At 45.5% G+C, this 22,022-nt stretch overlaps 1 protein-coding gene across 2 annotated transcripts in view; it reads left to right on the top strand.

Annotated features, from left to right (window-relative positions):
• Positions 1-2,783: 2,783 nt before the first annotated feature.
• Positions 2,784-22,022, top strand: part of tpst1 (tyrosylprotein sulfotransferase 1) — a 62,663-nt gene continuing 43,424 nt past the window's right edge. For both annotated transcript variants that reach the window (XM_079514547.1, XM_079514548.1), the window contains exons 1-2: positions 2,784-3,020; positions 16,155-17,214. In XM_079514547.1, the coding sequence (XP_079370673.1) occupies positions 16,373-17,214 (842 nt within the window). In that variant the 5' untranslated portion in view covers positions 2,784-3,020; positions 16,155-16,372. The remainder of the gene's footprint in view (positions 3,021-16,154; positions 17,215-22,022) is intronic.

A 22,022-nucleotide genomic window follows, 5' to 3' on the forward strand; every position in this document is an offset into this window, starting at 1 on the left:
GGTGGTGTGTGACGATCCAGTTGAAGTACCTCTGTTGGTACGGAGACCAAACTGAGGCAGTATCACAATTCACACTATCGGTTCACAAAGTTTATTAGACAGACAGGGAATGTTTATACTAGTGCTGGATCGTAGAAACGAGACAGCAAGATATGAAGATGTGCTATACAAAGGAACGTGGCGTGATGACGTGCAAGGTTGACCTCACGATGTACAAGGCTAACCTTACTGTCGGCATACCAGGCGGACCTTATTGGTGCCAGCGATAAGGAGGCCTCACATATCTAAAAAGTAATGCAGACAGAGCATACTCAAGCACAATGAAAGCTGTACTCTCACATATCAAGACTTACTTAGCTGTGCAATGGCATGATTCATAACAGATATGACAAATAACTTAAATATACAGGGCGACTGTGGCTCAGGAGGTAGAGCAGGTCGTCCAATGATCCATGGGTCGGCGGTTCGAATCCCGGCTCCTCCTGTCTACATGTCGAAGTGTCCTTGGGCAAGACACTGAACCCCAAATTGCTCCCGATGTGCTGGTTGGTTGGTACCTTGCATGGCTTCCGTCGCCATCGGTGTATGAATGTATGTGTGAATGGGTGAATGTAATGCACAATCTATATAAAGCGCCTTGGATAAAGGCGCTATATAAATGCACCATTTACCATTTTACAAAGAAATGACTGACATTTAATTGCGACTGTATGTCGCAGATTACTAGTCAGTCCGTCGCGCTACCATATATGGCCATCAGTCCGCCACGCCTCGTGACACGTCACGCCACCCCATATATGGCCGCCAGTCCGTCACGCTCCATATAGGGCCGTCTCCATATATGAAGATCACGACACTGACCTCATCAAACCCTGCGGATATCCATAGGCTACATGGAGATGACTGGATCATCACCTAGATCTGCATATATGGAGCCGGCCAGCAACTCTACGTCTGATCTCAAACCCTTATCTCCATATATGGAGCCGATCCTGTTCTGACATTCCATATGTTGATCCTACCCCACCCGTCCTTCCTCTTCGATGTCTCCCTTTTGACTATATCAGTTTTAAGAAAAAGTTAAAGTTGTTTTTGTTCACGCAGGAGATGTAAAGAAGATATGAGCTATATATACTGTACAGATCCGATATAATATGGTATTTGTGTTGATGTCAATGTGAAGACTGAATTGTACTTTGAGCTAGCTATCAAATGTATTAGACATGAAATGAGGTGATATTTGGTGTTGTATTGTATTGTATTGTATTGTTGTGGTGTATGAATGGTGTATTGTCTGTAAGTAATGACATGAAAAACGTTGTTTTTGATGATGGTTTTGAGACCCCAGGAAGAGTAGCTGCTGTCATGTACAGCAAGCTAAGGGGATCTAATAAATAAATCATTGATTGATTGATTGAAATATGTATTAACAGTTTGCAGAATTACAGTACATTTCAAGCACAAACTCAATACAAAGACTGTTAACTGTGAGTGGACGACCCAATTAAGCATTACACTTGTTTACAAGAGGGTCCACCGTGTTCAATTCATCAAAACATTTAGAGACGTACAAATAGACACTATATAGTCAAAGAACAGAACAGGAATTCATCATAAAGGAGATAAAAAGGGAAAAGAAGCATATACAGTGAGGGGAAAAAGGGGGGGCGGTGGGGGGGATTCAGATTTTACGGGGTCCAGTTTCGAATTGCAGCCGTCCGTAGGTGCCCTTTGAGAGCGGTTTTGAGGGAGTCAAGGGATTCGCATGTCTTAATGACTGTTGGTAGGGCTGAAGCTGTTCTTTCTTTCAGTTGATGTGATGCAAATAGCCTGCATTTGGCTCACTAAATTGAGAAAGGTATCATGTCAACCTCCCATTATATTGAAAACCTATTTACATCTCTGGATGCTGTTATGAAACAGTGAGTGAAGACATTATTTGGCACTGTATGAATCCTTGGTGCTGTTTGCTTCTCTCCTGATTGAAACATTTTCTCTGATGTGTGATTAGAAGAAGTGACTGGAAATGGCATGATTATGTTGCCAGGACAACCAGCATGAAGCAAATATTAATTGTGGTGTTGCCTGATCTGGCTTGAGCTCCAGACAGTGCTTTGTCTCTCATGTTGAGGTCCTCCTACACCTGACCTTTGGACTTTGACTGTACCCTGTACTGATTTACATGTCTGCCATCAAAGTATTCAATCAATCAATCAATCAATCAATCAATCAATCAATCAGGCATCCCCACTGTGTGCCAGTTTGTCTTCCATCATCAAATTTGATTTTTGTGTCACACAAAGGTTAGTGGCTATCTAACAATCCCCCTCACCAATTCTGTTCAATTATGAAGATTCACGGCACAAAAGCATTTACATGGGTGTCGGGCTTTTTTGTTAATATATAGGTTGTTTGTTTGTTTGTTTGTTGATTGTTTGAAACAAAACAAAAACATGCAAAACGTACAAAAAGAAGGGAACAATAAAGGATGGGAAATGCGACCAGCATTTGAACCTTTAATAATAAGTAGGCCTATATATCTCCCGTGCATTAACATTTCCCTTCAATAAAACGGTAATATTGATCTGATCATGAAAGCCTGCGTCTTTAAAAAACAAAAAAAACACCTAAACCCCGCCCCTCTATCCCACGAAGCAATCCGCAGCTCCGAGACAAACGTGCTTTGAATATCGGCCGCGGATTGACCAATCACCGTCGGGGTTTCAAGGCTAGTACACTACAGCAGTTTGGTATTAGACTAGTGCCGTACCCGTTCTCTCTTTTAACTAGCTCAACAATCGCAAACCAGCCAGCCCCCTTCCTCAAGTGGTCTTGTGTTGTGTGCGCGCGTGTAGCGTGTATGCGTATGTGTGTGTACACAGAGAATATATATTAATCGTGGGACCACCGATCCCAGAAGAAGAGGCTCCTTTAGTTATGTACCGACAACAGTGGTGGACGTTTCGGAAAGGCTAGGTGACCACAGCGGCGACATCAACTCGGCGGATCCGCGACATTAGGTGGGTTTTTAGTTATTGTTCCCCCCGTAGAGGAGCGGTACGTGTGTCGGTGTGTGTGACTGTGTTCATGCAATGTCCCTCTTCCTGCAAGCTGCGACAGTGTAACAGATTATTTTTTAGGGAGGTATAGCGGTAGGAGAGGGGAGGGGAGGGGGTATGAAATCAATAATCGTAGACCGTAGTTAATAGTATAACGTTACGAGCGTGTTACTATACTACGATCCCAACGTGCTATTGATGTTTACATAATTAATGTTATGGCATGTGACTTGTTGTGTGGAACGATATGGTTTATAAGGAAAGGTTCATTCTATGGGCGCAGATGATGACAAGTTACATACAACCGTGTTTCTGTCCCTATATACTCCCACCCAGCCAGTCCCCATAATGTATTATGTAGATATACATCATACATGTCAGACTGTGACCCTCAGTCCCTATACGCTCAATCTGGGAGCTACAGAATGATCGTAGGGATTGAGGGAATATAACGTATTTCGGGGGCTAGTGTGTGTGATCGATGCGTGTTGCGTTTTTTTTAATGGATTTTCACTTGTCAACAACACAATCGTGTTTTCCCCCCTCCTTCTAATATAGGCTTATTTTTTTTAATGCAGTTAATTGGAACTTGGAAGAAATGTCTCGACTTTATCCAGTTGTGCTATACTCCCTTTCAGTCCCTTGTGTTGTTGGGTGGGAGGGGGGGTTCATGGCCCGCCTGTTACCCTAACCCAGTTTAATAGCCGTTATTTTGTGTTTGGTTGCGAAAGCTGACATGAGCCAATAATAACGCAATTCACTGTTCACACTATCTCTCTATGGCTTTGCTGCTGTCTTTCAGGCAGCGACTACTTCGTCTGAGGCTGGAGGTGGTTTCAGATCAGCACTGTTGATTGTCTTACCGTGTCCGTTATTTTTATGCGTCTGTCTGACAGTTTTATGCCGCAGTAACTAGAATAAATGTTGTATAGATACTTGGCTGTTCTGTCAAAGAAATGCTCCTCTCTCTCTGACTTGACTGTGCTCTTCAAATAAAAGGGAACCTGCCAGTAGTAGTATAGGCCTCCGTCCTACAACTGCGCTGGGAGAGAAACTCGACTATATAATAAAAAGGGACAGAGCTGTCAGAGAAACGCTAAGAATACTGTTTACAAGGCCTGGCAGTGTGAGCAGACCCGGTGGCAGTGACTTGGTGCCCAGACGCACATCTGCTGCACTCAGTGCACTGTGTGTGTGTGCAGGTGGTCTCTACAAAAACAAAAGTCCAGTTTAATTCAGATCTCTCTCTCTCTCTCTCTCAGACTCAGCTATACACCAGTGTGGTTTAGTTATCTTCACAGCTGCAGGGGCTGAGCTGAGGCGGTTTAGTCTCGGCCACTGTCGGCCTCATTTCCTGGTCTGAAAAAACACCCGCTGCTGCTGCTGCATCACACACAATTATTTTATTAAGCTGTCCTGCTGAGCTCAAATAGTTTGTTCTTTTTGCACAATCATGGATAAGTGGAACGCCAAGTGTAGTGTGCTGGAAGTCATTGTTCTGGGGGTGGGGGGGGGGGGGGGGTGTGCTCAGGAGGTCGAGAGCGGCCGGTTCAATCCCCGGCTCCTCCTGGCTTTGAAGTGTCCTTGACTGAACCGACTGACTGCTCTCGATAAGCACTGAACCTGGTGCCTTTTTAATGGGGGAATGTAATTCACATTAAAGCACATTTGGATAAATACAGACTATTTACCTGTCGAACCCGGGGTTCGAATCCCGGGCGTTACATTGGTGCCGTGACCCGGATCGGGTTTCCCCCGTGGGAGGAGGTCAAAAGGGGGGTGAGTGTGGGGGAGACCCGAGTTCGAATCCCGGGTGTTACAAAAACCTATTTATGGTTCTCCAATCTCCACACTTGTACAGTCAGGGATAGAGTTGATAATCACATGGACAGGTCACCAGTGGCGTTTCCAGGAATTTTTGGCCAGGCAAGAATTACATTTTGGACAGGCAAGATGTGTTTATTGTCGCCCCCCCCCCCCCGCACAATCGTAGCACTAAAAGTTATATAAGAGATATACCTGCCAGACGAGTTACGAGTAGGATACAGAGGCTGAAAGGCATGCATTTACATTCCAATGAGTGATTGAGGGTCGCGCTCTACCGCAACGGCCAATCAGCTGTCCACTAATAGTTCTCAGGTCTTGTTTTTGTCTCCTCTCTTTTCTCATTGTATGGATTTTGGCCAGGCCAGAAATGGATTTGGACAGGCAGACGCCTGCCCTCGCCTTATTGTAGATACGCCTCTGCAGGTCACATCCTGGAATGATAACGCTACACAGTGAATTCATTGGTTTCCACTGTGCACAAACTCTGACAACACAATGCGGTGTCATAGTTTATACTTTAACACAAGTCACAAAACAAGTCTACACACACACAACATACACCTGTGTACACGCGTATGTATACACACACACTCACAGTCTCACACTCACATGCACGCTCTGCCAACAAGCACAGGGCTCAGACAACTGTAGCTAACAAGCTGATCCGTAACAAGACGTGTGTGTGTGTGTGTGTGTGTGTGTGTGTGTGTGTGTGTGTGTGTGTGTGTGTGTGTGTGTGTGTGTGTGTGTGTGTGTGTGTGTGTGTGTGTGTGTGTGTGTGTGTGTGTGTGTGTGTGTGTGTGTGTGTGTGTGTGTGTGTGTGTGTGTGTGTGTGTGTGTGTGTGTGTGTGTGTGTGTGTGTGTGTGTGTGTGTGTGTCATGTTCTGCTATGTTTAAACATCCCCGGTGTTTTGCTGCCTAGAAGACAGACAAATCCTGCAAACAACCTTCGGTATAATTTGCATATTCATATTTTTGTCTCTTCCTCCTTTTTTATATTCCTCGCTTGAAGGCGACCCGTTGTTGTTGTTGTTGAAGTAAAGGGAGCAACTGTAGTTATTGTGTGTTTTGAATGGGTTTTTTCTTGGGGGGGGGGGGGGGGGGGTGGATCTGCTGGTATGTTCTAGTACCGAATATTCGTCCGCAGAAAATATTCGGCAGAAAATGGCTAAAAATGCATTTTCAACACACTGGTGAAAAGTGGGTTACAAAATCGCGGGATAAAAAAATATATAAAAAAAATAATAAATGCATCTTCGGCGTATTTGGTTTCGGCCCGAATAGGCAGAAAATATATCACCGAATACAATAGTGTAAGCAATTAATGCATTCAAAAGAGCTGAATAAATGTTTTATGGACCCATAATAGTGATTATTATTTAAGTTAAGTCTTGCCATAACCATTTATTTTGCCATAAATCAGGTAGCTTTAAGGTACGGCCATGACAGCAATGGTAAAAAAATATATATATATATATAATATTAATCATATTCGGATATTCGGTTTTCGGCCAACTGTTTCCTATATTCGTTATTCGGTTTCGGCTAAGAATTTCCCTTTTGGTGCATCCCTACTTATGTTCATAAAGTCCAGGGTTTGGAATGTTGAGTCTTGGATGAGGCCAGGCAGGTATATGTCCCCTGCTGTGACCGCTGTCTGACAGCTCATCAGCCGATGCGGCGGCCGCATTGGCGCCGCTATACGGTATCTCATGTGGAAATGATGATGATGATGATGATTAATCCATCCATTCTGGGCGGGAACCCCTTTTGGTGTTTTTAAGCATTTATGTCAAACTTTAGCTGTTGAAAAATAGCAGATCTACAAGCTCATAGCACGGCACCGAGTGCCGCACTACGAGCTTGTAGGTCTGCTATTTTTGAAAAAATCGTGAAAATGTGGCGCAAATCTTTGAATATATATATATATATATATTCTTTCAGAACAAACGTTTTTTAACTCGAATATTTGCTTCTGGGAGGGGTCCCTGGAACAACATATCATTTTTGGGGGTACTTGACATGAAAATGTTTTGAGAACCACTGACATAGAAACATGGGTTTTTCAGAAAACTGTCAAAATTTAGACGGCATTTGTAGAATCGTTCTCAGGTCTAAATGGGTTAATACGTCTTGGATGTGCGTTAGCTTGGTGTGTGTGTGGTGGGGGGGCAGCCGCAGAACCCAGCAATTCATCAGGAGATGCTAATGGAGAGACACCTGGGTCGGTCCTGGTGTGCCCAGTGGTTTAGGAGCTGTGTGATTGGAATGCCTGCTATGATTAATGTCGGTCCACTCCACTCATATCGTTTTTTTTATTTTATTCTAGGAGCTCAGGGCTAAACAGCATTTCCCAGAGAGTCGGGATAGCAGCTTCACCTTTTTTTTCCTTTTTCGGACATGATTTTTGTGACAGTTGTCTTTGGTGATGCAAAGGGTGCTATTTTCCAACGTGTTGTTCCCCTTTGACATGGATGCACTTGCGTAGTTGCGGGTGAAAGGAAACTTCTCGTCAGAGACAGCACACTTTTCTGAGGCAACTAGAAGAGTTAATGGTTTTTCGGCAGTGGCTGACCTTTCAGTTTGAGCAAGCAAGCCTCGCTGCTTCCATTTAAAATGGAAATGGTTGTAACGTGATATGCCAATACAGAATGAGAGTGTCCCCCTGAGGAATTAAGGGCCAAGATGACACATTTCTCTAACATTTTAAGTCTTAGCGTGGGCCATTTACAGCTTCTACTAAGCCTCCAAATGTGTATGTATCAGATGATGGAGATGTGGGGGAAGTCCAGACAAGATCAGTCTTATGTAGGCCTAATGGTTCTGAGCAGGCTAATCCATAGCCATTAGTGCTAGCTAGATACTGACCCCGCCTGATAAAGCAGCTCACCCACCCATATTGAGTTTTTCTGCACTTTTCATCCTCATGTTGTTGATTGTTGATCGTCTCTATCAGTTGCTCCTGTTCTCTGTGGTTGTATCTCACTCTCCATTCACTTGAAACGGGTTACTGTTGTACAAAATACAAATTATATTCTATTCTTTCTATTTTTTTATTTATTTTTTTGAGGGGCGCTGCCGCGCCAGCCTGTCCTATTATGTCCAGCTTTTAGTGTGTGTGTGCACAAACTTTGTCCTACACAAAGTAGGACATTCATTGTCAATTCCCATTGACAATGAATGGAGAATTTTAGATCATAGTGTACATTTTACATCATGATGATGTATGATGATAAGAGCGCCCCTCACTTTATTTTTGAGTGGTGCAAACCACTCCAATAACCAGCTTTGTCTGTATCTATGTTTCTATGTATGTGTGTACCTGTACGTGGGGCCCAAAAGAATGAGCATGGTTACTATGATCACTGACATTACGTCAGACCACAGCTGATCAGGCTATATAAGACCTTGCACCACTCAGTTCACACGGGTGTGATTTTTTTTTTAAAGTAAAGTGGCTGTTCATGTTCTATTCACCCTCATTGGTATCTCCTCTAATGTCACAGAATCTGGCAAATGATGTGATTTAGATTTTGTTACAACACCGGATCTTCTTCCAAATGGATCCACTTTGTTTCACATTTTGTTGCTACAGTACATGTTTCACCATACAATGAGAGAGATCCCCACAGATAGAGCACAGGGTAGGAGGAACAGATCTACATGTTTCACCATACAATCCCCACAGATAGAGCACAGGGCAGGAGGAACAGATCTACATGTTTCACCATACAATCCCCACAGATAGAGCACAGGGCAGGAGGAACAGATCTACATGTTTCACCATACAATCCCCACAGATAGAGCACAGGGCAGGAGGAACAGATCTACATGTTTCACCATACAATCCCCACAGATAGAGCACAGGGTAGGAGGAACAGATCTACCATACAATCCCCACAGATAGAGCACAGGGTAGGAGGAACAGATCTACCATACAATCCCCACACATAGAGCACAGGGCAGGAGGAACAGATCTACCATACAGGGCAGGAGGAACAGATCTACATATAATTGACAGCATTTGGACTTGCAGTTGATCAAAGCCAGGGAGCTATAATGCAACACATTCTTGAATCAACAAGAACTCAACAAAACCTGACACGTATTCAGTGCACATTGAGGAAGAAAAGCATCAGTAAAGAAAAGCAATGCATTGTTTGTCTACTGAGGTTTAGGCTTGTGTAAACATTTAGTGGATCAGGCCAGGGTCTCTTCTTGTCCTGAGTCATACCGTGCACGCTAAGATCATCAGTGTTAATTGTTCTGTTTGTAACTCTGAGGGTGTACAAAATGTAATGTCAGTTTACAGTGTAGACCTTTTGGCCGTAAATGCCACATAATCCAGTCTGAAAAGTGAAAACCAGACTAGCTCACGACACGCCATAAACACTTTGATGCGTGTATAAGCAAAATGAAATCCCACTGAACACCAGGCTGGCCCTATGTTTGTGCAAATAGAGGTGGAGCACTCTGCCTATATTTGCTCTTTTCTCCTGTGTGTGTGTGTGTGTGTGTGTGTGTGTGTGTGTGTGTGTGTGTGTGTGTGTGTGTGTGTGTGTGTGTGTGTGTGTGTGTGTGTGTGTGTGTGTGTGTGTGTGTGTGTGTGTGTGTGTGTGTGTGTGTGTGTGTGTGTGTGTGTGTGTGTGTGTGTGTGTGTGTGTGTGTGTGTGTGTGTGTGTGTGTGTGCTCCTCTTCCAGTAATCTCTGCAGATGCAGCCTGTTGGCAGTGGCACAACCTGTTTTAAGATGCAGAGATTCACACATTACACAGTAAAAATCCTCAGTGTTAATTAATTCAAGAGTGTAAAAAAAAAAAAAAGCATTTTAAATGGTCAGTTTATGCCCATTTCTAACTCTGAGAGCATAAAAAATGTATCATCAGTCAGTGTTTGTTTAACCCATTTTTGGGGCGGGAACCCCTTTTGGTGTTAGCATTATGTTGTGCTTTAGCTATTGAAAAATAGCAGATCTACAACCTCATAGCGCTCATGAGCTCATGAGCTTGTAGATCTGCTATTTTTTAAAAACGACTGACATAGAAACAGCTTTTTCAGAAAACTGTCAGGATGTAGAAGACATTTTTAGAATCTGATCTCAGGTCAAAATGGGTTAACACTCTTTACAGTACACACTCATTAACACATGCACTGATAACCTTGCCACTGGTTTCATCTGTGCATCGCTCAGCCTCCCAACTAAGATGATGATCATCATCTCGGAAGACGTGACGTGTCAGCTGTTTTTTCTCTTTGCGTGTGTTGTGTTGGGTTGGGTTGGAGGAGGCCTGCCTGGCTCGAGTTCTTGAGTCTTTGTTCACAGCGTGGAGCATTCCCCGTGCGTGGGTTTACAGCGTGGAGCATTCCCCGTGCGTGGTTCACAGCGTGGAGCATTCCCCGTGCGTGGGTCACAGCGTGGAGCATTCCCCGTGCGTGGGTCACAGCATGGAGCATTCCCCGTGCGTGGGTTCACAGCATGGAGCATTCCCCGTGCGTGGGTTCACAGCGTGGAGCATTCCCCGTGCGTGGGGTCACAGCGTGGAGCGTTCCCCGTGCGTGGGTTCACAGCATGGAGCATTCCCCGTGCGTGGGTTCACAGCATGGAGCATTCCCCGTGCGTGGGTTCACAGCATGGAGCATTCCCCGTGCGTGGGTTCACAGCATGGAGCATTCCCCGTGCGTGGGTTCACAGCGTGGAGCATTCCCCGTGCGTGGGTTCACAGCGTGGAGCATTCCCCGTGCGTGGGTTCACAGCGTGGAGCATTCCCCGTGCGTGGGTTCACAGCGTGGAGCATTCCCCGTGCGTGGGTCACAGCGTGGAGCATTCCCCGTGCGTGGGTTCACAGCGTGGAGCGTTCCCCGTGCGTGGGTTCACAGCGTGGAGCATTCCCCGTGCGTGGGTCACAGCGTGGAGCATTCCCCGTGCGTGGGTTCACAGCGTGGAGCATTCCCCGTGCGTGGGTCACAGCGTGGAGCAGCGTGGAGCATTCCCTGTGCGTGGGTCACAGCGTGGAGCATTCCCCGTGCGTGGGTCACAGCGTGGAGCAGCGTGGAGCATTCCCTGTGCGTGGGTCACAGCGTGGAGCAGCGTGGAGCATTCCCCGTGCGTGGGTCACAGCGTGGAGCAGCGTGGAGCATTCCCCGTGCGTGGGTCACAGCGTGGAGCAGCGTGGAGCATTCCCCGTGCGTGGGTCACAGCGTGGAGCATTCCCCGTGCGTGGGTGCAAAAGGCCATGTCCAGGTTAAGCGTCGCTGTTCAGCCGATTGATCCAACTGTCACACAAGGGAAGGTTCTTAAGGTGCATGTCCGAGTCGGAGCACAGGTCTGAAGAGGTTCTGCTCTGCTGCACTGTTCTTCAGCACAGACGTGTGTGCGTGCGTGCGTGCGTGCGTGGAAAGGGTTGATTTAGAGAGATGATGGAAAGGATAAGACCTAAACGTGACGCTGCTTGTACTTCCAATAACACTGATTAGTGATTAACCACTTTTCAAAATGTTTCCTTTCCAAATTAAAAGTGAAAAATATCTAATTCTAAAATAGTGCAAATGGCACATCTACAAGTTTTCACAACATTCCATGACACGTTGTGGTGTAGAGATGAGCTATTGACGCCATTGCACGACAAAGTATAGAACCCTAAATGAGAAAAAGAGGTTGCGCATCACCAATGGCTTTCAGTGGAGTGCCAAATCCAGTATACATCAAAAAAATTCAAAAAGGTAGCACTACCTTTTTTGGAATTTCTTTAAATTCCTATTTTTTTTTTTAAAAGTATAGAACGGTTTAGCCCGTTTTAGAACATACTAGGGATTTTTAGCCATTAATCATTCGGGAGCACTCCATACAAACACATGTCTGACCTTGTTTGAACTCACAGGCTGCGAAAAGAATACAGGAATGAGTTGGTGAGGTAAAAAAAAAAACCCTCTAACTAACCCCTCCCCCTTTTCCTGTTCACTAATGCAAAACCCCCTGATGTCTTTTCCATCAGGGCCTTGCACAGTCTAGAGCCCTCCTGTGTTATTAAGTGTTGATGTGGTCTGATTTCAGCACCGTCCCGTGGAGACTACCCTAACACTCCCCCTCCACCCCCCACACCCCCCACCCCCCAACAGATCAATGCAAAAAATTATCCTGCGAGGAAGGAAGACAGTATCAGTAACGGGAGTGAAGAGCCTCATTTAATTTAACACTAACACATTCTTTATTTCAACCCCAATGAAAGGTGTAACGTGAGACCTCACCGGCGCTTAACCGCAGTTGTAATTCAGCCCTGTCGACTCTGATGCCATCGGAATGCTTCACCACTGAATTTCCTATACTCCCAGTTCCCCTTAGCCATCATGTGCTTTTCCATATTCCTCTTCCCTGTGATGGCTATAGGACCTGGGAGAAGCTAACGGGGCTGAATGAAACAAGATGTTAGAAAATAATAATGACTTGACTTTTGTTATTTAAGGACAACCTTTTTTTTTTGTGGCTTTCGCCTTTATTTTATATTTTATATAGAGGGACAGACAGTAGGCTGACAGGAAATGGGGAGAGAGATGGGGGGGGGGGGGGGGGTGACATGCAGTAAAGGCTGTCGTGATCGGGAGTCGAACCCGTGGCACACTGCCAGGCTTGGGCTACCGGCCAAGGTGCCTGGACCGCTGAGCCACGGCCCAGGCCATTTAAGGACAACTTTAGTTTTTTTTCAACCAAGGTTCATGTTTTAGGTTGTTATTAGCGAGTAAAAGATGAGTGTTAATTTGTTTTCATTTGCTGCTTTCTTTCGTTTTAGGGATTTTTGCTGTTTTTGACAGGGGGGCGGGGGCATTCGAGCATGGGGCTAAATATGTATATATTTTTTTTTTACAAATTTATACAGTGTATCATGACAGGACATTGTGTGCGTGTGTGTGAGCATTTGAATTAGTGCTGAACACATTTTAATATTAATATTTCAATAGTTATATAGTATACATAAATTTACGTTTTAAATGTTGCATTAGTTTCTTTTTGTTTTTTTCAACTTGTCCGACCAGTGGTCCCCAGGCCACAGGTTGGGAGTCTCTGGTCTCTGTTCTAAACATAGCCTCCTTCACTATCTCTGTGACGACCTTGAGGAGCTGGCGACATCCCCCCCCTCCCCCCCACTCCTCTCTCTCTCTCTCATCGCACATCCTCTGAGCTCCTTGGATGCTGCTCTGTGATAAGTTCTTCTCTAATAGGGAGCCAAGTGTGTGTAATTAAAGTTTAAACCCATGCACAAGGTAGTGAGCTGGTCAGCGTATTGGTTCGTCCCGGGAGGCTCGTTGTCCCCCGGGGAAGAAACGGCCGGTTGCCTTAAATATCCTGGAACCTTGTTGAAGCGTTGCGTGTGAGCGTGCCGTTGTAATTTGTTTAATAACCACGACTATGAATACGCCTCCAGGCTTAATTTGTTTCCTGCACTGTACCTACTGTCCTTGTTTAGTGAATGTACTTCTATCTTCTCTATATATTGTGACTAAACTAGCAGAGAGTGTCAGAGAGAATCCCTTTTCATTTACATAAGATCAGAGTTTGTGGTCCTGCTTCACGTTTTGGGCACGGCATAGTGTTTGTTTCCTCTGCACACTTCCTGAACACTGTTGTTATGAAAGGTGACTGTGTGTGTGTTTGTGCGTGTGCGTGTGTGCGCGTGCAGTAAGCTTCCCGGCCGAGTCGAGCAACAACATCAGTCATTCAAACAAACACCAGGGCCTGCAGGGAGGCAGAACGTCGTCATCATCACCTCACCCACCCTAACCCCAGTGTTGTTTTTGGCAGCAAATCTCTATTTTAGTTTTAGTCATAGTCTCTTGAATAGTTTCCATTTAGTTTCAGTCACATTTTAGTCACCCGGAATGTCTAGTTTTAGTCGACTAAATCTACATGTGATTTAGTCGACTAAAATGTATTTTGGCGGGCCTTGATGCCGTCCTAATGACTGAGTTTACATTTGCTGAAAATAGCCGATCTACAAGCTCTGCTATTTTCAGCATGCAACCAAGTGTAAAATGACTTGTACTGGATCTCTTGTCCACTAGTCCCTTCCTAACATTTTAGTCTAGTTTTTTTTATATCTGTTGACGAAATTTATTTATATTTAGTCTTAGTTTTAGTCACCATTGATTAGTTTTCATTTAGTTTTCGTCAGCGAAAAAAGGTAGTCGACGAACATTTTTCGTCTCAGTTTTAGTCGACGAAAACAACACTGCATGACCCGTTGATGATGTCATACTCCTTTTGTTGGCACACAGTCGGCTATGTGGTGATGGCACTCTTCTTAATGACACATGCACACGCCCATACACATACTGTACTATGTGGTGATGGCACTCTTCTTAATGACACATGCACACGCCCATACACACACTGTACATGCAGGAGACAAAATAACGTTTCTAAAATTCCAGGTTGCCTGTTGCTGTTATCACGTCGTACACACTTACATCTTCAAAGCTCACAAACATGTTCCACTCGGGTGCAACATTATGTCACAGAGGCAGTGAGCCTGGTTTGAACCGTGCCTTTTTTTTTTATGCGGAGCGGAGGTGAGCTGGTTGAGCTGCAGGGCAGGCGGGGCAAGAATTATGTTTTTTTTCCTTTTTTATTTTTGGAGGCTAACTAATGCAGATCAAAAGTCACAGTCACAGTCCTTTACTGTGTGCAGCCCATGAGTGAGGATGAAGGGGTGGGGCACACCCCAGTTTGTCTCTGCTAAAACTTAAAGAGTTGTTGGCACTTAGCAGCGGCTTGCATGAGTTCAGCATGATGAGGACTCCAGCTGTAGCGGCGTGTTGCCCCGCTGCGACAGCGTCGTCGAGGACTCCAGCTGTAGCGGCGTGTTGCCCTGCTGCGACAGCGTCGTCCTTCTTCTATACGTCACCCTTTTCCAACCCCACTCCACCCCACCCCACGCATGCATACACATACACACACATCATGCACACACACATTGACACTCCCCTAACCCCGGCCATAATATGTTCAGCAGGGTTGACTGACGGGCGGGGGGGTCAAGAGAAAGTTGTCCCGGGAAAGACCTCCCAACAAAACAGGCCTCTACTGAGCCAGCAGCCACTAGCTGCCTCATTCCCCAGCAGCAGCAGCATGCAACAGCAGAGAGACCATCAGCCAAGCGCACTGTGGTGTGGATGCTTTATTTGCGGTGTGTATGATGTGTGTTGTACACTACATATTTAAGTATGCTCGCCCATGGCCAAATTAGAGGCTGAAAGACTCCAGGGCTCATTCCTGTCACACATAAGCAATGTGCTGTCAAGGATGGTTGAGAAATAGAGCTATCTCTCCGCCTGGATATACGAACATCTAGGTCTAGGAGCTGCACTTGTTGAACATTGGATTTCTTTGCGTCTTCTCACTCTTCAGGGATTCTTGCACACTGCTAATCATCCAGTGAGCCAAGTCTCTCACGTTGGTTTTGGAATCCCCCCTCAGGGGCATAGTTCGTTCAAGTGGTCTGGACTGGGTTGACTCCCTGACCATAATTGAGCCTGTCGAAGTTTTACAACAACTCAACGATGCAAGGCATATTTCTTTCTTCTTCTCTCTCTGCTGCAGGGCTGCAAAGTCTGGTTGGCTTGAGATCAAAAGGCCAGTCCGATAGGAGGGAATGTGCTGATTACTTGGTTTATCCGACTGCTCTCTCTGTAGATCTGCTCTCAGATGGATGCTTTTCATGTGTGTACTATAATAGCAGCAGAGTGGCTATTTGTCAACGTAGAACTGCGTAAAAATAATTTGTCACGTCAGTTTTTCTCTTTCGCTTTTAACCCCGTTTTAGACCTGAGGATGATTCTAAAAAAATGTATTCTAAATCCTAACAGTTTTCTGAAAAAGCAATGTTTCTATGTCATTGGTGCTCAAACCTTTTCATGTCAAGGACCCCAGAATTATCTTTATTTGGCTGCTGAGTCCTGACCCTCATCTGAAAATATGTAGTTCCAGGGACTCCCCCAGAAGCAAAGATTTGAGTTAAAAATGTTCGCTCTGAAAGAATATATATTCAAAGATTTGCTCCACATTTTCACGATTTTTCAAAAATGGCAGATCTACAAGCTCGAAGTTCTGCTAATTTTTCAATAGCGAAAGTATAACATATTGCTTAGAACGCCAAAATGGGGTTCCCGTTCTGAATGTGTTAACTTTGCAGGAGAAAGAAAGGGACATGAATGTTGCAAGTTCTTAATGCTTTTTATTATTGCTAAATGCGTATCTCTGTTTTGTGTCATCCTTCAGGCCCCATGGAGCAGGAAACCCGGCAACCACTGTGCACCAGGGAACTGGATCCCCGCAAGGTCCCCAGCAGCCTACCTTGAAGGAAGCTAGTCTCCATTGCTCCCCCCATCACCCCCATCCTAACCCCCCCCCCCTCCCCCTCCCTCCTCCCCTTTAAGTGCCCCTGGCACCCCCTAGTCCTTCTGCCTGCCCCCCACACCTGTTTTAGGCCTGCAACGATGATCGGGAAGTTGAAGCAGAACCTTCTGGTGGCCTGCCTGGTCATCAGCTCCGTCACCGTCTTCTACCTGGGCCGCCACGCCATGGAGTGCCACCATCGCATCGAGGAGCGCAGCTACCCGGGCGGCGTGCTCCCGCGGACCACCCTGCGGACGGGCGCCGGTGGCCAGAACATCAGCACCCCGTTCGTCTACAACAAGGACATGCCGCTCATCTTCATCGGCGGCGTTCCCCGCAGCGGCACCACGCTGATGCGCGCCATGATGGACGCCCACCCGGAGGTGCGCTGCGGCGAGGAGACGCGCGTTATCCCGCGCATCCTGGCCATGAAGCAGATGTGGAGCCGCTCGGGCCGGGAGAAGATGCGCCTGGACGAGGCCGGCGTGACGGACGAGGTCCTGGACGCCGCCATGCAGGCCTTCCTGCTGGAGATCATCGTCAAGCACGGCGAGCAGGCCAACTTCCTCTGCAACAAGGACCCCTTCGCGCTCAAGTCGCTGTCCTACCTGGCTAAGATATTCCCCAGTGCCAAGTTCATACTCATGATCCGCGACGGACGTGCCTCGGTCCACTCCATGATCTCCCGGAAGGTGACCATCGCTGGCTTCGACCTGGGCAGCTACCGGGATTGCCTGACCAAGTGGAATCGGGCCGTCGAGACCATGTACACTCAGTGCCTGGAGGCGGCGGATAAGTGCCTGGCCATGCACTACGAACAGCTTGTCTTGCATCCCGAGAAGTGGATGAGGACGCTGCTGAACTTCCTCGACATTCCTTGGAATGACGCCGTGCTCCACCACGAAGAGCTTATCGGAAAAGTGGGAGGAGTATCTCTTTCTAAGTAAGTAATGCTTGACAAATCCCAACCATGAAGTCCTGATATTATGGTCTTTAGAGAGTTTAAAAACATTTCTTTCTCCTTGTTTCCCAATGCAGATAGTAAGTTGCTAAGTCAAGTCACAAGGAAAAAAGTTTCTCCCTACAGAACAGATTTCACATAATTTCTTTATCCCAGAAAGTCATGATCATGTGACTGTGAACAAATCTGGCCATTAGCTAGATTATTTAATATCTTGATTCACCATCTTTTATAAATGATTTTCCACATGATGTGCCACGTTAAAATGAAACTTTATGCCATTAATTTGCAACCTCAACTAAACAGTGGATACCTTAAACATGTCATAATCTGCCATGTGCAACTTTAATGAAGGAAACCTAAAAGCCAAACAGACATGTAATTATTTTTCCTGCTGATCTCCGGCGTCCCAATGTTGTGAAATCATCGTGACATCCCTAGTCCTGCCATAAAACCATTTTAACAAGAACGCCCCACAGTGTCATACTACTGATGTTCAGTGACGGTTACCTACCGTTTCCACACAAGAATGCAGGTTCCGTCCTTTGTCTTGCTTCTTGGACGTCCTCTGCTGCCATGAACGGTGATGAATGTACGACCCTGATAATGAGAACAGGCAATGACTCTCATGGAGACTTCCTTTTCATGAGATACTGCCTCTGCAACACTGTGGCCTATACGAGTTGAGTTAAACCATTTTGACCTGGGAACGATTCTATAAACCTTTTATTGAGAAAAGGATATCCCCTTGAGATGTATCATCTCGTTTTCGAGGGGGTACAGTAGACAAAAACGTTACAACAAATGCATCCATGCATACATTACAAAACAAAACGGAAAGCTCTCCCAAGCTGGCCGCTCCCACCCCACCTAATCACCCAGAGAATAAGGCACTTAATGCATCATGTGTCAGTCGTTCTCAAACATTTTCATGTCAAGGACCCCCAAGATTATATTCAAAGATTTACATTTTCACGATTTTTCAAAAATAGCAGAGCTACAAGTTTGTAGCGCGGCACTCGGTGCCGCGCTATGAGCTTGTAGATCTGCTATTTTTCAATGGCTAAAGTTTAACATAATTTAACCGTTTAACCGTTTGGTTAAACGGTTAAACCAAACGGTTTGGGTTCCCGCCCCAAAATGGGTTAATATTAGGTGTTTATACAGAATTTTGTCTGTACCGTGAACAGGTCGAACAGGTCGATCATATCACATTCCCAGCACTATACAAATGTGCCTGGGCTTGCCCACTTCTGCCTGGCTTGCAGCTTGGGTGCCTAGAGGGACGAGGAATGAAGAATATACGCTGATGGCACAGGAGGAAAAAAAAATATGTTGCTACACTTAAACAATTTATACACAACAGTGGCAGATGGAGCCGCAGGGGGCTCAAACATGGTGGCCGGACACCTCGAGATATACATGCCTTGTGTGTTTTTAACAATGCTTCTATCATTACTCACAATTTAGGAATGTGATGTCTCAGTGCCACATGTGGTTGAGAAAGGCACTCATTAGTCCCCTGACTCCCCTGAGAGTAAAGAAAAGAAATAAATCTAAATCACGCTACCCCCACCCCACCACCTCTCTTTCTCTCTCTTAATGGACTTGGCTCCTGTCACAGTTGTTTTGGGTTCTCTTCCGTATCTTAGGAAGTCCGTCCCTAGAAGTTGTTGAGGAAACATGGGGTGTGCAGCCGTTTGAATCACGCACTCCTGCTTCCCACCACGTAGCGTTGGTTGGAAGTCCTGTAGACATTTGGCTCAGATGTTGTTATTGCCGTCGGCTCGTGGTTTTTAATGAAAGGCTTACGAGCACCCATTGAGCAAATTTCCTTTTTCAATCTGGTCCTTAAACTTCTTTCACAACTGTCTCTGTTCTTTCTCTCCAAAGTGAAAGTGCTGAGGAGTCGACTTCTTCTGGTAGAATATGTTAATTGGAGACCTATTTCACCTCCTTTTCATTTCCCCCTTTTTCTTTCCGTTATTCCTCCTTGTGTTGCACTTAGAATGTTCTCCATGACCCCAGCAGAAGGGCCTCTTTGTTCTGTTAAATGTAAAAAAAAAAAACAGATTTGTCTTTGTTCTAGACATGCGTTAACCCCTTGCAATTGTTGTATACATAATCGTACGACAAATGGCAAAAAATAGTAGATCTATATGCTCAAGGTGTGTTGTGAGTTTGCAGAGCGAGAGTTTGAAGAGTTTTCCCTTCCCAGATTTTATTCAGCAAAAAGTGAAACAAGGGTTAGACCGATTACACCAAGATTATGCACAGCGTTCTGATACACTGCAACTTCTGCAAGGCTGGCTCCATATATTCAAATATCGAGACGCTCATTCGTCAGGTTGCTAGATAGATAGATCTTTATTGTCATTGCTTGCATGAAACAACGAAATTCAGTTTAGAGCTTCACCGGCATACAAATAAATAACCATACTGTACAATAACCCAAGTGCAATAGTGCTGGTGCAATGTAATGGTGTAAAGTCCAAAGTTCAGTGCAAGACCAAGTCCATTTTCAGTACCCTTTTAATACCATAGAGGGGGCTCTGGGATGGGGGGGCGGGGGGCAGGCCTGACAGCCTGTGGGTAAAGGCTGTTGGTCAGTCTGTTGGTTCTGGACCGGATGGATCGATATCTTCTACCAGAGGGCAGACGTTGGAAAAGATGGTGTGCTGGGTGGAACTGGTCCTGTAGGATGTTATTTGTGCGGCGTAGGCACTAGGCAGCGGGAGGTGAAGACTGTGGAGATAACTGTGAGACTGGTCCCAATGATCCTGCCTGCAGCCTTGACCACTCTGGATGGCCTCCTTATCTGCCCTGGTGCAGCTGGTAAACCACACCAGTAGCCCATATGTGAGCACACTCTCTACTGCACAGTGGTAGAAGTTAATCAACAGAGCTTGTGGAAGTCCTTAAAAAGAAAAGGCGTGGCCTGGGCCATGGCTCAGTGGTCCAGGCACCTTGGCTGGTAATCAAGTCTGGCAGTGTGCCGCGGGTTCGACTCTCGATCCCGACAGCCTTTACTGCATGTCTTCCCCCCATCTCTCTCCCCATTTCCTGTCAGCCTACTGTCTGTCCCTCCATAAAATATATAAAATAAAGGTGAAAGCCACAAAAAAAACATACAAATAAAAGGCGTTGCTGTGCCTTCCCCACGGCAGAGGTGATGTTGGTCCTCTAGGACAGGTCGTCGGCCACAGTCAAGACCAGGAACTTGAAGTTCGAAACCCTCTCCACCTCCTCATTTCCGATGAAGAGTGGGGAGTGGCTGAGATGTCCGGACCTGCGGAAATCAATGATAATTTCCTTTTGTTTTTGATGTATTTAGAGCTAAGTTGTGATTGCCGCACCATGCCACCAAACCCTCGACCTCCCTCCTGTATAAGGTCTCATCGTTTCCTGTGATGAGGCCAAGTACTGTTGTGTCATCTGCAAATTTGACTATGAGGTTAGATGGAGAGGAGGAGCAACAGTCGTGTGTGTGTGTGAAGAGTGTGTAGAGAAGTGGGCTAAGCACTAGGCATATCGTATATCGATGTATATCGATATTAATCCCGACGATATAAATCGATTCATTGAAATAAAAAATCGCGATTTTTTTTTTATTTTTTTTTATGGGGGGCTAGTGTGTGATGTGAAATGTGAGCTTTAGTCATATTCCATCATATTCAAGTGCTTTTGGAGAGAAATGATAGTCACTTTCAGTAGTAGAGCACTGTAGAGGGGAGCTGTGTGTGTCTGTGATGATGGTCGTTGATGCTCATCAAGGAAGGCAATTATGTCTGCACTGTCAAAAGTAATGCTACTTCTTTTGCAATGTAGTTAAATAAAAAATCTCAAGGTGGAAGATAAATTATATAAAATTAAAACGGTAATTTCTCATTAAAATATATATATTTTTTAATATCGTGAAAAATCGTATCGTGAACCTCATATCGTGATACGAATCGTATCGTGAGTTGAGTGAATCGTTACATGCCTACTAAGCACGCAACCCTGGGGGCCCCGGTGCTAATGGGCAGGGTGGGGGAGATGTGATTGCCAATTTTGACATGTTGTGTACGGTTGGTTAGAAAGTTCAAGACCCAATTGCATACACTGACACCACGCTAGACAGGAACGCCCAAAAACGTCACATCCGGTTTTAGCCTGGGGTAAGAATTTTCTATGGCTGCCAATGCAACTTGGTTCAATCCTTAATCACATACGGACAAACATCTATGCCGATGCTATCTAACTTGCGGAGGTAGCGTGCCTTGTCCACGGGCAACATATCTTTCAACGTATGGCATTGCAAATACGTTTGATAATCGCTACTCTGCTCAATATTGTTTTGAAAATGCCGCAAATTGCATTGCACTGAACGAGCGCAAATCACAACTTCCCCCGGGGGTGGGCGGAGTCACAGTTTGAGGCGCTGATTACGCGCCGCGGTGTCAGTGTATAGTGTAGTGTTCAGTCCAAGTTTGTTTAGTTTGTTGTGGAGTTTACTAGGCAGGATAGTGTTGTTGAAAGCCGAACTAAAGTCAATAAAAAGGAGTCTCCCATATGTGTTCTTATGCTAGGTGTTCTAACAGAGTGTGAAACACAAGGGATATGGCATCCTCTGTTGACTTGTTCCTCCTGTAGGCAAACTGGTAGTGATCTAATGTTGGCGGTATGGCAGCTTTGATGTGTCTGTCTGTCGAAACATTTAGCGACAATAGGGGTGAGTGCCACAGGCCTATTTTAACACCATTTCAATATTCGTTGGGACGCTTCATTTTTAGCGATGCACCAATTCG

The sequence above is a fragment of the Electrona antarctica genome (genome assembly GCF_951216825.1).
Source record: "Electrona antarctica genome assembly, chromosome: 11".
In the NCBI taxonomy this organism is placed as follows: Eukaryota; Metazoa; Chordata; class Actinopteri; order Myctophiformes; family Myctophidae; genus Electrona; species Electrona antarctica.